The sequence below is a fragment of the Urocampus carinirostris genome, chromosome 14, assembly GCF_059441175.1.
Source record: "Urocampus carinirostris isolate Australia breed hairy pipefish chromosome 14, RoL_Ucar_1.0, whole genome shotgun sequence".
NCBI classification, from domain to species: Eukaryota; Metazoa; Chordata; class Actinopteri; order Syngnathiformes; family Syngnathidae; genus Urocampus; species Urocampus carinirostris.
Genome location: NC_142362.1, coordinates 26,451,025 through 26,465,761, shown reverse-complemented (window position 1 = coordinate 26,465,761; position 14,737 = coordinate 26,451,025). Strand labels below are relative to the sequence as shown.

General features: G+C 39.7%; 1 protein-coding gene across 4 annotated transcripts in view; it reads left to right on the top strand.

Moving 5' to 3' along the window:
* The window catches only part of nalcn (sodium leak channel, non-selective), a 111,457-nt gene that overhangs the window by 12,047 nt on the left and 84,673 nt on the right, over positions 1-14,737 (top strand). For all 4 annotated transcript variants that reach the window (XM_088352849.1, XM_088352848.1, XM_088352847.1 and 1 more), the window contains 3 exons: positions 9,267-9,350; positions 9,473-9,612; positions 9,683-9,811. In XM_088352849.1, the coding sequence (XP_088208975.1) occupies positions 9,267-9,350; positions 9,473-9,612; positions 9,683-9,811 (353 nt within the window). The remainder of the gene's footprint in view (positions 1-9,266; positions 9,351-9,472; positions 9,613-9,682; positions 9,812-14,737) is intronic.

The following is a 14,737-nucleotide window of genomic DNA, read 5'->3' as shown; positions in this document are numbered from 1 at the left end:
TGTCAAAGTTAAAGAAAAATACAAAACATTTTTTTGTACTTTACTATCATGTGCCCGGTAGCTGTTCCATTAAAGTACCAAATGCATGTGTGATTTAAAAACTCAGAAAAATATTCTTGTGTGGGAAATATTTTGTTTTAAAAGAAAGAAAAAAAGGTATACAGTAACAAACTTCTTTGCTTTTTAATGTGCAAAAGAAAACCAACCTTTCAATTCAGTTGAAAAGCCAGCATGTCAATTTATTTTACCAGCATCTGACAGATCTCTTACGAAACATACTGAATGAAACGGAATGTTAGAAATGGTTCATTTACTATATTTTATATTTTTTTACAAATTCCTAAGAAATGTTTTCAACTTGTGTACTTGCATTTTTATGCCAATTATGGCGTTATGTAGGATTTTACAAAAATGGTGTGAATAGGGATCATCAATAATTCACTGTAAATAGTACTTTTGTAACAGACCTTGGATAAAAAAAAAATTAGTCCTTTTTTTTTAAATTGCTTATTTGGTCTATTTAAAAGGAGGTGCTCATATCTTAAATATTCTACTTGCTGACGCCTTCTTCTGGCTGAAATCATCATTGCAGCGTTTGTCAAGCTGCTTGTATAGCGCGTGCACATAGGTGACTATCTTATATGCGCTCGAATTAACTTCTTTTTTTCATCTTTTTGGGGGTTTAGGTTGTAACTTGGATTGTTTTTAAAACATTTTCATTTTCTTACTTTCACCATTTTCAGCCTGAAATTAATAAAACCGCAACCACACGCTTGAAATCACTCTCGTCCCCACCGTCCCTTTTCCTCTCTCTAGTGTACTGCGCTCTGTGGCCGTAACACGAAGGGTAAAATTAAGATAAAAGAAGATAGGCGTGATAAAAACAAACATATAAAGGCTCTTGGAACTCAGTTGGGCATTGTTAACACATACTTAATACATTATTTCATTATAAACTATTTAGATGACAGCTTAAACTATGCACACTACTTTCAACGTTAATCTTTTTAACAAGTTCTTAGAGGCAAATATAATATTTTTGATGTACTGTACATGCATTCTGTCGTTAATCGAACCTGTATATAAAAAGTAATAGTATTGATCCTCAGTAAATTTCAGCATTGTGGATGTCCTGCAAATGTTATCGTGACAACTCTAAATAGAGAGATTATTTTACATGACTCTCTGAAGTTTACCGTGTAGTCGACACTCAAAATAAGGAGAGAATACATCAATGCATGTTTAATGCAAGAAACACAGGGGACGACTGCAAAAAAATGTTCGAGATGAGAAAATTTAAAGCCTTTCAAACGTCCTCCCCTGAGTCCTTTCTTTTTTGTTAAGGCTTCTATGTTACAAAAAGCAGATCTGCCCTAAAGAGTGTGTGTGTATCAAAGAACAGCAACATTTTTGTCCAATAGTGACAATGTTGTAAGCAATGCATAATATTCAAAATAAAAAACAATGACAAATAATAGTAAAATAACAAACAAGCAGACTAAATGTATTACTTTCATATTGTGTTTTTTTATTTGTATTCTTGCATTCTTTTATTCATATTATGAAATTTTGTAATTCAAAAATAATGATTCGCTGATTTCAGATAAAGCATAGCCCAAAAGATGTTTTGATCTCCTTTGCAGTCACTGGAAACTACTGAAATGTTTGTGCTAGTCGCAAATACAGATTTTAGTAATGATTTTTACCGAGAGTTTTTCTGTTTTCTCCGTGAAGTATGTGGCAATTATTTGGCCCAGATTTTATTTCAATGTCATTAAAACCTTCTACATCAATATTGTATATATCAATATATTAACAATCTATAATTGCTGATAGTCCCCACTGGGTTTGAAGTCCTTTAGCAAGGTTTCTAACACTATCACTGTTTATTTCAGAACTTCTGCAATTTTTTTTTGTCATCCATGAATGTTTTGAAAAAAATAATCTAGTTGTCAGGTTTATATAATACAAATAATTGGTCAAACATAAAAACATATTGGTTTTCCATGCTTCAAAAATACAAAAGCGGAACGTCGCTCCCACTTCTAGAAGTTCCAACACGGTAAAGCACTTCTGGTCACCATAAAAATCTGCAGCTGTGAAATGATTATGTTTTGCCTTGGGTTCCAAATGACTAGCTACAGCCCTGGGCTGAGCCAGCGGTGTCACAAGATGGCTGACATACCTTAATTGTGATTGGTTGCCTGTGCATTGATGGAGACAGCTAGCTGCCGTGACAACTAATGTGAACTGCACAACACTTTGATTATTGAAAGATGTGCATGCGATCTGCAGGAATATGCTTAGGTTCAGCACAGAGACAGGCTTTGAACAATGAGCAAGTCTCTCTTCGCCGATCGGTCAAAACAACCCACTGGAAACGTAAATGGCCCTAATACCCAATCCTAGTGCAGTGAATGTTTAAATGCAAAACAAATCGTAAACTCAATAAACTTTACTTTCTTATAAGATTCCAAAATGTATTTGACTGAATCATCAACTCAGACAGCTAGATGTATGACTCGGGATGTTTAGAAAAACAAAAAAGACAGGAATCATATGGGTGCTTGTAATCCTTGAAAATGCTTGAATTTTAATGTTGTGTTTTCAAGGATAGAAACGTGCTTGAATTTTAGGTGAAGTGCTTATGAATACGTGAAATTGTTTCCATGTTTTTAAACAAGTGGGCTTAAAAATGACACAGACACTGCTCTTGTTTGCACTTGTTATTGCATTACTTCTTCCCTCGTGACTAACTGCAGCTGGCATTAGTTTGTACGGCATTGTCCTATTAAGCATATCATCCCCTACCCGCCACGCCCAAAAGGACAGATGCATGCTACACCTAAACAGAGCACTAAGAATGTGTATTAGTGCAAGGATTAGAATCAATTATGGAGATTTATTACCGGGAATGTAAGAAATTATGGTAATGTTTCCCAGTGGTAAATTGTAATGGGAAAAACGTTCTGCAACTGAAAATGTAAGCTTAATTTTAGTGTTATTTATACCCAACACCTATAGGAGGAGAAACAAATATTTTCCTTATTTAGTCAAGTTGTAAAAATGCTATGTCTTGCTAAATGCACACGCAACATTAAAACTTGCTTATATAAATCACAAGTAATTTTGTGGCTCTGCAACGTACATGATTCACATCAGATTTTTCTCTTTTAATGGTCCTGGATAAATTGAAAGATAGGCTTTGAAAGTACTTAAAAAGTGCTTGAATATGGCAATTGAAAAAGGTGTACACACGCTGAAAAGAAAATACACAGTTTACAGTATCTCCTGGAGCGTTATTACAACCTTTCATTCTTCCAGCTACGCAGTTGGTTTTTTAATTCTTGATTTGACCCAATTTATTCACTTAAAATGATAAAACATTTCTGTAATATGGGTATATTACTATTTAGTTCACAAATTAACTGCATTATTTTATTGTTTATGGTATTTATTTAACATGTTAGGGTTAGCATGCCATTCAGCAGTCTTTTTCTTCATCTATTGTCCCCTTGACATTTCACTTTGTTTATACCTTGGGGCTTTTGCCATTTTCATTATCATATCATGTCCAGACTAGGTTGCTTTAATACATTTGCGGAATGCTGAAAATCAGAGCAAGTTCACTGACAGGAGACAGAGCTTACCTTTTGACACAACCTTATGTTTTTTTCTGTTTTAAATAAACACATTGGAACTGGGATTTGATTCATCTACTGAAGATATTAAATCTTACAAACAATATCAAATAACGGTAACCTAGTCAGCAAACAGACTCTATACTGTAAAACTATTGTGGGATGAATTTTATGGTTATTGTAGGGCAGTGCTTCTCAATTATTTTCTGTCATGCCCCCACTCGGAAGAAGCAATCTGCCCTCGACCCATCCAAATAAGACCCACCCCCAAAAGACTCATGTTATATCGGAGAATTGAACTGCCAATGCATTTGTCCTATGCATCTCAGAACATAATGTGATCTAACCCTTTCTGCGGTGCTTTGATCGATCGTTTTTTTTTAAGTGGTCACATAATATCGGTGGGGACAAAACAACGTATGCTCGATATTCGGCCTTTATTTGGCATGCTGAAAAGACTTTTCAGCGTGATTAGGGTGTAATGTATTTAAGTGACGCTTAATTTATTTGGGTTCACGCTGTCTGCTGCCAACATTTCTAAGATAGCAAGCACGCCTGTTTCCCACCGTGGAGCCACCGTGGTCACAAGGAAACGTCCTCGTCATTATTTTTCGGAGGAGACGTTTGTTTGTCTCTTGATCTCGTCCCTCCTCACCTGTCTCCTTATTTGTGTTAAATGTTTTTTCACCGGGTTACTTGAAGGTCTATTCCACTTGGTGTCTACGTTGTTCAATACCGTAGGCGGAATGTAAAAAAATGAGATCACTGCTTTTCCAGTGCTGTGGAGGTGCAATTAGACTTATCTCTGGAAAAGTAACAAAAAAAAAAATCCCCAAGTCAAATGACGAATCTCGCGCCAATCCCCCCAGGGGCCCCATTATTATAGGACCGCTGTTGTAGAATAGACTGGAATAGAATAGAATAGAATATAATATACCTTTATTGTCATTGTTACAAAATGGATTGAACATATTGTGACAACGAAATTGGACGTGGCACTCACTTCACATTTATCAGTGAGGATAAAAGAAAACAAAGAAGATAAAGCAACAAAGAAAATAAGGTTATAATTTACACAATATAAAGGAACAAAGAAGATAACGGTTATAATTTACACAATATTTACACAAGAAATGTGGGCATGTAGGATGTTACATACAGTTTTGGGATCGTATTAGTGCAATATGCGGTAGTGCAAAAATAGGCAATATTGTGCAAAGTGAGCATAGGTATGAATACAATTTTACATCTGTATGATGTAGTGTGTTTGCAAGAGTTTCAGTTTTTTATACGGTGTGTTTTAAGGGTGGTAATGGCTCTGGGGAAGAAACTGTCTCTGCGTCTGTTTGTTTTTGTTTTGTGTGACCTGTTGCATCTGCCGGAAGGCAGCAGGTTAAAGAGGTGGTGGCCGGGGTGAGAAAAGTCCTTGATGATGTTTTCTGCTCTGCTGAGGTAGCGAGAGCAGGCAATGTCCTCCAGACTGGGTAGAGAGCAACCAACTATTCTCTGGGCTGTGTTGATGACCCTCTGAAGTGTTTTCCTGTGTGCTGCCGTGCACCCAGCATGCCACACCGTAATGCAGTATGTTAGAATGCTCTCCAATGTGGCTTTGTAAAAGGACACCAGCAGCTGCTGTTTCAGATGATTTTTCCTGAGTACTCTCAGAAAATTGAGTCGCTGCTGGGCCTTCCCTACCACCACTCTGGTGTTAGCAGACCAGGAGAGGTCTTCGGAGATGTGCACACCCAGGAATTTGACTCCCTCTACACAGTCTCCTTTTATAATGAGTGGTGCTGGGTTCCTGCCTTTCCTCCTGAAGTCCAGTATGAGTTTTTTTGTTCTTGTGGTGTTCAGTATGAGGTGGTTTTTCGAACACCACGTTATCAGTGACTCCACCTCATCCCTGTACTCCGCCTTGTCGCCTTCAGAGATGAGGCCGACCAATGTAGTATCGTCAGCGTACTTAACAATTGTGTTTGTGAGGTGGGTCGGTGAGCAGTCGGAGGGTAGTAGGTTGTAGGGTAATTCCCTGTGCTATGAATACACCTGCCCCCTTTTCCTGTCAGATACTCTGTCAAAAAGAAGGAACCGCAAAAGGATCACCATATGCCCAACAGAACCTTTTCTTTTTTTTTCTTATTTTTGTCCCCCCTTGAATTATTGGATTACCTATGCCGCTTTATAAACTCACCAACGCCCATGATAGACAGAACCAGACCCACATACTGATGCCGTTCTACGCCATCTCCCCACCGAGCTGAACCACCGAGGCCTTCTCTACGCCGGTTTCCCATCGCCTGTGATGGATAGCTTCATTGAATTCATTTAAACACAAAATAAGACATTTCTGATCATTTGCTACATTAATTACCTTAACTTCCACCATCTATCTACAAGTCTTCCAATCTTTGCAGAATCTACTTGACATTCCACATTTTATCATTTTCAATTAAAAACGTGTTCTTGTTGAAATATTTTTATTTGTATATTGATTTCTTGTATGAATAGATTGTAGTTTGTTAGACTAAGCAATGTGTCAATCTGTTTTGCTTACGTTTTCCTTCCGAATAATTATGCTTATGAAATTGCTGAATTAATAACTCAAAAGTAAAATACAAATAAATGTCCTAAACTTTTCCCATCCAAGCATTTGAGACTGATTTGACTTAAACTAATAATAACTGATAACGGTCTAAAAAAATAATTCTTGTGGTGGACCACTCTAACACACAAAAAAAAAAAAAAATCATCAAAACCCCACAGCATTTTAAGAGTGACACAACATTATCTTCCCTGCGACCCTACTGAGAATAAGCGGTGCAGATAATGAATGAATGAATCTTATCTTTTCCCTGTCTGTTTAAAAAAACATCGGGAGTAGGATTAGATTAATCTACTGAAGTTATTTATGCCAATAAATATTGTTAAACAATGTAAACCCAGTCACTAAACCAACTCATGTGGGGCGAATGGTACCTTTTTTTCCGAAAAGAGAGAAAATTAAAAAATGGAAAAAAATACGAAGCGATATGTCACGGTCGCCATGACGACCAGTATGCCACGCCCCCGAACTCAAGCTGAAGCAGATCAGCTGATTGCTGTTCTGCTATTTAAGGCTGGATTTTGGGTTTGGCGGGTGCTGGTTCATTACTCATTATTCACAATCCCGGTCTGTTATGCCTTGTCCTGTTTTAGTCTGTTATGCCTTGTCCTGTTGAGTTTTTGCCGGAGGAACTCTGTATTGTTCTGTTTTGCCCCGGAGTATTGGGCGGGTTTTATTTCGATAAATAAAACTTATGGATCGTCAACGCATTTGAGTTCTCCCTTCATGCCTCCTGCCTCCGTTCTGGTCCGGTCACCTTCCACGCCACCACGTCTCGTGACAGAATGAACCAGCCAACAAATAGAACTCAGCGAACGATCCCAGCGCGACTTGGGAGAGCTGGAGAGCGCAGTTCGGCAGGCGCCTACTGAGTTGGCCTTCCCTGCCCGTTCGAACCACGGCCCCGCCCGTCGTGGCCCTTGCTGTGCCTCGAATGGGGTCCCGGGAAGAATTGACGCCTGCCTGTTCGACTCTCATGCCTGCCTGCCCGACTCCCGTGCCGATTGCCTGCTATTCCGTCTCCCCTGCGTGCCAGCCCGACTCCGACTCTGCTGCCCGTCGGGCCGACTCCGACTCCGCTGCCCGTCGGGCCGACTCCGACTCCGCTGCCTGCCAGCCCGACTCCGCTCCTCCTGTTTTGCCGGTTCTGATTTTGACTCTCTCATGTCTTGTCTGTTCTGATTTTGACTCTCTCATGTCTTGTCTGTTCTGATTTTGACTCTCTCATGTCTTGTCTGTTCTGATTTTGACTCTCTCATGTCTTGTCTGTTTTGATTTTGACCCTCTCATGTCTTGCCTGTTCTGATTCCGCCTGTCCTGTCTGAATCGCCACTTCTGAACCTGAACCCCTGAGCCTGACTCTTCTGAATCTGACCCCCCTGAGTGCGACTCTTCTGAATCTGACCCCCCTGAGTGCGACTCTTCTGCATCGGCCTGTCCTGAGTGCGACTCTTCTGCATCGGCCTGACCTGAGTGCGACTCTTCTGCATCGGCCTGACCTGAGTGCGACTCTTCTGCATCGGCCTGACCTGAGTGCGACTCTTCTGCATCGGCCTGACCTGAGTGCGACTCTTCTGCATCGGCCTGACCTGAGTGCGACTCTTCTGCATCGGCCTGTCCTGAGTGCGACTCTTCTGCATCGGCCTGTCCTGAGTGCGACTCTTCTGCATCGGCCTGTCCTGAGTGCGACTCTTCTGCATCGGCCTGACCTGAGTGCGACTCTTCTGCATCGGCCTGACCTGAGTGCGACTCTTCTGCATCGGCCTGTCCTGAGTGCGACTCTTCTGCATCGGCCTGTCCTGAGTGTGACTCTTCTGCATCGGCCTGTCCTGAGTGCGACTCTTCTGCATCGGCCTGTCCTGAGTGCGACTCTTCTGCATCGGCCTGTCCTGAGTGCGACTCTTCTGCATCGGCCTGTCCTGAGTGCGACTTTTCTGCATCGGCCTGTCCTGTTTACGACTCTTCTGCATCGGCCTGTCCTGTTTATCTGTCCTGTTCTCGTCGGTTCTGCCTGTCTGTCATCCCCTGTCCAGTTGGCCACCAGACCCCCCCTGCTGAGCGCCGATTCCGATCCGCCCGATGCAGATGGCGCCTGCCTCTCCCCGTTCCTGTGTGTTCGGAGGAGGGAGCAGGGTTGCCCCAATCGCGATCGTCAACATTCCGGGGCGCGAGGTAGTAATTTTTTCTTTTTTGGGACCTCGGGAGCTGTCCCTTAAGAGGGGGGCTCTGTCACGGTCGCCATGACGACCAGTATGCCACGCCCCCGAACTCAAGCTGAAGCAGATCAGCTGATTGCTGTTCTGCTATTTAAGGCTGGATTTTGGGTTTGGCGGGTGCTGGTTCATTACTCATTATTCACAATCCCGGTCTGTTATGCCTTGTCCTGTTTTAGTCTGTTATGCCTTGTCCTGTTGAGTTCGTGCCGGAGGAACTCTGTATTGTTCTGTTTTGCCTCGGAGTATTGGGCGACTTTTATTTTATTAAATAAAACCTATGGATCGTCAACGCATTTGAGTTCTCCCTTCATGCCTCCTGCCTCCGTTCTGGTCCGGTCACCTTCCACGCCACCACGGCTCGTGACACGATAGGAGAAAGAGAGAAAAAAGAAAATGGAAAGAGGTGGGAGAGAAAATGATAGAAAGAGAGAAAAGAAAAATAAATGCAGCCACAGTGGCGCCTGGCTTTGGCAACATCAAGCAAACATATTGATAACACTGGAGCTCATTTTTCTCTCGTGCTTCTCTTGGCGATGTCTTGCAAGCTAGATTAAAACTCTTGGTCGGACTGATCCAGCCCGCACGCCGTATGTTTGGCACCACTGCTCTACGGGCTGGGTGTTATTTCCTGACAGACTGCTCTTTATTGTCAAAGTTGTAACGTGCGTGTTTGTTGATTTATGCGTGTGCGTAGGTTACAAGGAAAAGCCGTGGGTTGAATCTCATCATTAAAAGTGTTGCATTCTCGTTTCTTGGGTGTTAACTCATGATTTGTTCCTCTGCCATTTCCTTCTCCCTTTTGCACAGGGGGATAACTCCTATGTGAAAGATCGTTGGTGCATGTTTGATGGATTCATGGTGTTTTTCATCTGGGTCTCCCTGGTGTTGCAGGTACATTGCGACATTTACTATTTTTTACTGTGGTTGTATTGTTTCACCCTCTTGAATTTGCTCAAACTGCTTTTTCTCAAACCATGTTCTCATTTCACGAGGCCGTAACTCTTTGTTTTTAGGTGTTTGAGATAGCGGAACTTGTTGATCAAATGTCTCCATGGGGGATGCTGAGAATCCCCAGAGCGCTCATTATGATTCGTGCCTTCAGGATCTACTTCCGCTTTGAGCTTCCTCGTTCCCGCATCACTAATATTCTTAAGTACGACTGATTGTACGTTAAAAAACTAGGCCACTCCAAAATACTTATGAACAATTGTTGTTGTTTACAGGCGCTCAGGGGAACAGATTTGGAGTGTATCCATCTTCCTGCTCTTTTTTCTCTTGCTCTATGGAATTCTGGGCGTACAGATGTTTGGAACGTTCAATCACCATTGTGTTACCAATGACACACAGAAAGGGTAATTCACACTTCGGCTCGATCCCATTAATTTCCCACTTTGCCATGTATTTCCCCGACTTCCCTTTTAGTGAGGTCAGAGGAATAATTCCTCCCTAGAAATCATAAATATTCTTCCTGCTTACCATCACTTCAAATTGCGTTTGTTTCAACAAAACATATGCAACAATTGTTCAGTTTAGTTGTCATAGTCTTTTAATTTCATTTACTGCACAAAATTAACATTCATACTGGTTACAACAATGAATTGAAAAGCTTAACTTTGAATAAGTATGTCGCCGGACAAGTACCTATGTTATTCTTCCCCCTCTCCCTGGCGACCACTTCTCCTGTACCTATGGGCATTTCCTTGTCATATCAGGCATAAACATCTCTCATCTTTAAGAGAAATTCACCATTTTGAAGTCAAAATGGGTGACCTATGTAAATTGGAAAGATCCAAGGAGAACATATTTTAGGTTGGGGCGGTGGAGGATATTGGGAGATTTCACAGAATAAATCGGGCGTTTGAGGTGGTGCATTTAAATTAAAATCAGTGTAGTTAGCCTAGGAGTACTGTATATATTCGTGTGTAACACGCAATAGATTTTATCTCATTATCATACTATTTTTGTTCACGGTACCAAAGATGAATTCTAGAGAATGGAGAAAATAGAAAAACATCCTGAAAGAGATGAATATACACAAAAAACACAGCGAGGGAAACAACTTTTTGTTGTATCTAAAGATGAATTACACTTTGAAGGACTATGAATAAATACACTGTAAATATTCATGTTAGTATTGTGTTCATAAATTCAATAAGTGATTTAAATCATGGCAGCATGTATTTAACAACGTTTGTCACTTTTATTGCTTTTTTTGAGCTGAGAAAAAGTAAAACAAAATGAAATACCAATTTTTAATAAAAAAAATTGAGATCGTTATACATAAATAAATATGGTATTTCCGCCAATACCCTTTTCCTCTTTTTAAGCCCTGACCTATTTTCTTGCATTATATATAATTGGTATAATATTTCCTCTAATTGCTTCCAGCTCATCAGTATTGCAGTCAGTGGGGCAAGGGGGTTTACTCCGGAGAAGCTAAGCCTAAATTGGTGATAAAGGGCTTGAGTCTCTCACTCTTTTACCTGACTCTACACGGATTGAGTCTAAAACCTCACTGATCTTCTTTTTATAAACATAGGTGCTAATCTAACAATCCAATCCTCGTCATTCTTTTGAAGAATTCTATATAGCGTCTGTACTTTTCTCACAGTTTGTGACAGCTATGATTTCCAAGGGTATCAGTGTATTCAACAAGCACAATCGACTCATTAGTGTAGAATGTAGATGGTTGTCAATAGTCGGCACAAAAAGACAATCTTATATTTCACAATTTTGTTTGTATTGGCAAGGATGTTTACATGTTGTCTATGTAGTTATGGCTTTTATAATGCAGTGATAGAACAATCCAAAGTGAACATTGCATTGTAACATAGGAACAAAATAACAGTGCATTCCAAACCCTTTGTATAAGTGTATTGCATTGTCTAATTATATGGATTTATTACAACAGTTATTTGACTTTTTTTAAACCATAGAGAATAATGACAATTATAACATTCCAGAGGAAAACTGCTATGACAAAAGCCTCACAGTATGACATTTTGAGGCAGTAAAATGTTAACAATCATAAAGTTGTCAAACCACATTAACCACGTATACCATCTATCAGCCAATCATCATTTAGTTTTAATAGTTTGCAGTGAACTTCACCTCACCACAATTCACTATAATTTGCAATTACATGAAACTGCATTTATTACTCTTCTACTGCTGATGATTAATTGCTTCTTAAAAGTTTTTTGTAATTAGATGAGTGTAAAAAGGACGAGATACAAAAAAAAAGAAATCGAGTGCTACAGGTCTGCCATATTTTTGTAACGCTCAACATGCAAGGAAGATTAACTTGATGTCTTAAGTCTACATCTACTCTTTCTACTGACTTGCTGATATTAATTAAGATTCATTTTTCCAGCCAATCAATTTATAACAGTGTCCATTGACTTTAATCGTAGCTTTCCCATGTGAAAAATTAGCTTTCCAACCTTGCTAGCTTGTGACCTGCTGTATGGCTAATAACCTGCAACACTTCAGTACACAACAGTATTGTTAACATTAGAGAGGGAATAACAGTTTTTTGTAGGATAAGAAACGGTCATGGAAATTAAATGTGTGCTCCATTATAAATATTGTCAAAAAAGCTTTGGAAATTTAAGTTAACTCTGGAATTTGCAAAATTAATCTGTAAATATTTTAGCATAGTATCTTTTTTCACAATGTTAGTTTTTTTTCAAAATAGTTTCAGTTTGACTTCTAAAAATACAGTAAATACATATGTATTATCAGTGTCTGATACTCAAAACTGACAAATAGTTACCGGACACCAGAAAAGTTGCCTGCCCAGCCATAAAGTTGCCCTACCCATTTTTCACAACTTGAAATGGAATAAGACGACTCATCGCAAAAAAAAAAAAAAAAACATTGTTGCAAAGTACTGTATTAAGGATTGATAATTAGAATAAATAACAGAACAACACTTTAAAATGAATTGATTAGTTCATTATGAATCTTCTTACCAGCTCAGTAGCCTAGATGGTAGTGTGCCCGCTTTGAGACTGGGAGGTCGCTGGTTCGCGCCTCGGCCGACATACCTAATTGGTAAAATGGCGGCGCCCTCTGTTGGCTGCGACTGCATCGGCTCGCTACAACGGGTCAGGTGTATCGACATTTCGTTCTGTGTACATTGTTACAAAGAATGACAATACAAAGGAAATTATTATTATTATTATTATTATAACATTCATTGCATGCATATGACATCGTTGTTTTCCATCTGCCATCAGTATGTACCTGTATTTACTCATCTTCATTCACGCAATGTTGCCACGTGAACTCCTCTTACCATGATGCTTTTAATGTACGTTTTTGTTTTGCAGCGTCATTAATTCTGTTAGCTTCTTTTGAATATTTTTTTTTTTTTTCTTGAAAAAGTTGTAGGCCATCCGGGCGGAGAAGTTTTGTAAGTTGTTCGCCCGACGTAAAGGATGCACGCCCCCGGCGTCCGGGCAGACGTTATTTCAGTCACTGGTATTATATAACAACATTATGATTAAAAATAGTTAGTGGAATAAAAATGATTAACTAAAACTAATGAATAAGAAAATACCCAAAGAGGGCATACCTTTATCAGTCTTGAAGTGGGAAATTGATAACCATGAGATGTATTTCGTTAATGCAAAGTATTAAATGTGAGATGATCATACTATAAATACAGCATGAAATGCAATCCAGTTATTTATGTTGATTAGTCTTCTCATAGGAATGAACAACGGTCCAACACCCAATACACCTTGGTATACTGCACTCGTCCTTAGCTCAAATTAAAGCACATTTAATTACAGCATGATTAAAATGACATTCGCCATAATGAGGATGTATGTACAACTCCACCGAGATGTGGAATCAGGTAGGCGTAACACTCTTCCACGTATCACATATTGTATTTACCATTAGCAGCCAGCGTTCGAATTAATTCTACATTGGACACACTTTGAATGAAAATTAGCCATCCTCACCAATGCCTCATCCATCACCTTTATTGGATAAACTAGAATTTACACCTTAGTTATCAATAAAATATTTGAAAAGCAATGTGTGCTTCAAAATATGTCAGAAAGGACAGATGTGTCTTACCTGATAAATGTTATATGTCCTTGACCCAACGTCAAGCGCTGCAGCTTTACACACCCGTAGGACATAATGGGAAATGTGGATTATATACAAAGAGAGCTGTATATGAGAGGAAAAGGTGTTGATTGTTAACAAAAGTAATTTCTTGTGGAGGTGTAGATTTTTCCTGCTATCTGACTTCATTTCATGAATTACAGTTATTTTCTAAGTTTCTTTGAAACTGAAAAATATATCAATGGAACACATAGCCTATTCTCATCACTCTCCATCCAATCAGTTTTACTTCACAAAGGAAATGCAGTAATCCCTCTGTTGTCACAGTGATGGGGACCAGAACCCCTTGCAAAACATAAAAATCTGCAAAGTAGCAGCACCCCTTCATAAAAGCCCCCCAGGGGTCAAAGTTATCTCATCCTTACTGACTGTCACAAAATAACAACTATAAATCTACAAATAAAAATACAGAACACAGAATTGCAGTTGTATGAATATTGTTGATTGTAATTATTCAATAGCTCAACAAAATTGAAGCGCTTCTCCTTTCAGTGTAAGATAGTGATTTAGAGCGCAGCTGGCTAACTGCACGCTAGCATAGTGTATTCTTGAATTGTGCCAGGTCTCATTGATGATTAAAATAGAACTTTCCTGAACGTACTGTTTTTTTTTCACAAGTTGTAGCTCCAGGTCATCTGCTTCATGGGCAATAAATCTAGTGAGATACAGACTCGACCTGGGCAGCTTTTAACAGTTGTTACATAGCCTAGCCGTAGCAGTTTGGTGGACCTTTTGCAATGCTTTTTCCTTCACTCCCGACGCCGCTTCAGTCGTTTCCCAAACCAGATAATAACCCAAAAAGCACCGGCTGGTGATCACCATTTCTTTGCATCGTTTTGACTTTCCTTAGAGTCCGATTTTGTTGTTTAATTTATTTTCAACGTAAAATGCTGTTCAAATCTAGCTGTTATCATGCTCCGCAGTTGGTTTTGGTGGCAACATTGACATGGGCGCTCACTTGCTGTTTGACTGCCAGCATACTTCAGCCTATCACATTCAAGTACCCATGCAGTCACGCCCACCCAACACACACACATACAACCTGCCCTTGTGATAACATTTGCTGTCCTCTGTGTGCTGCAGAACGCAATGTACAATACATTGAATCAATCAATCAATCTGTAAAGCAGTGAGCC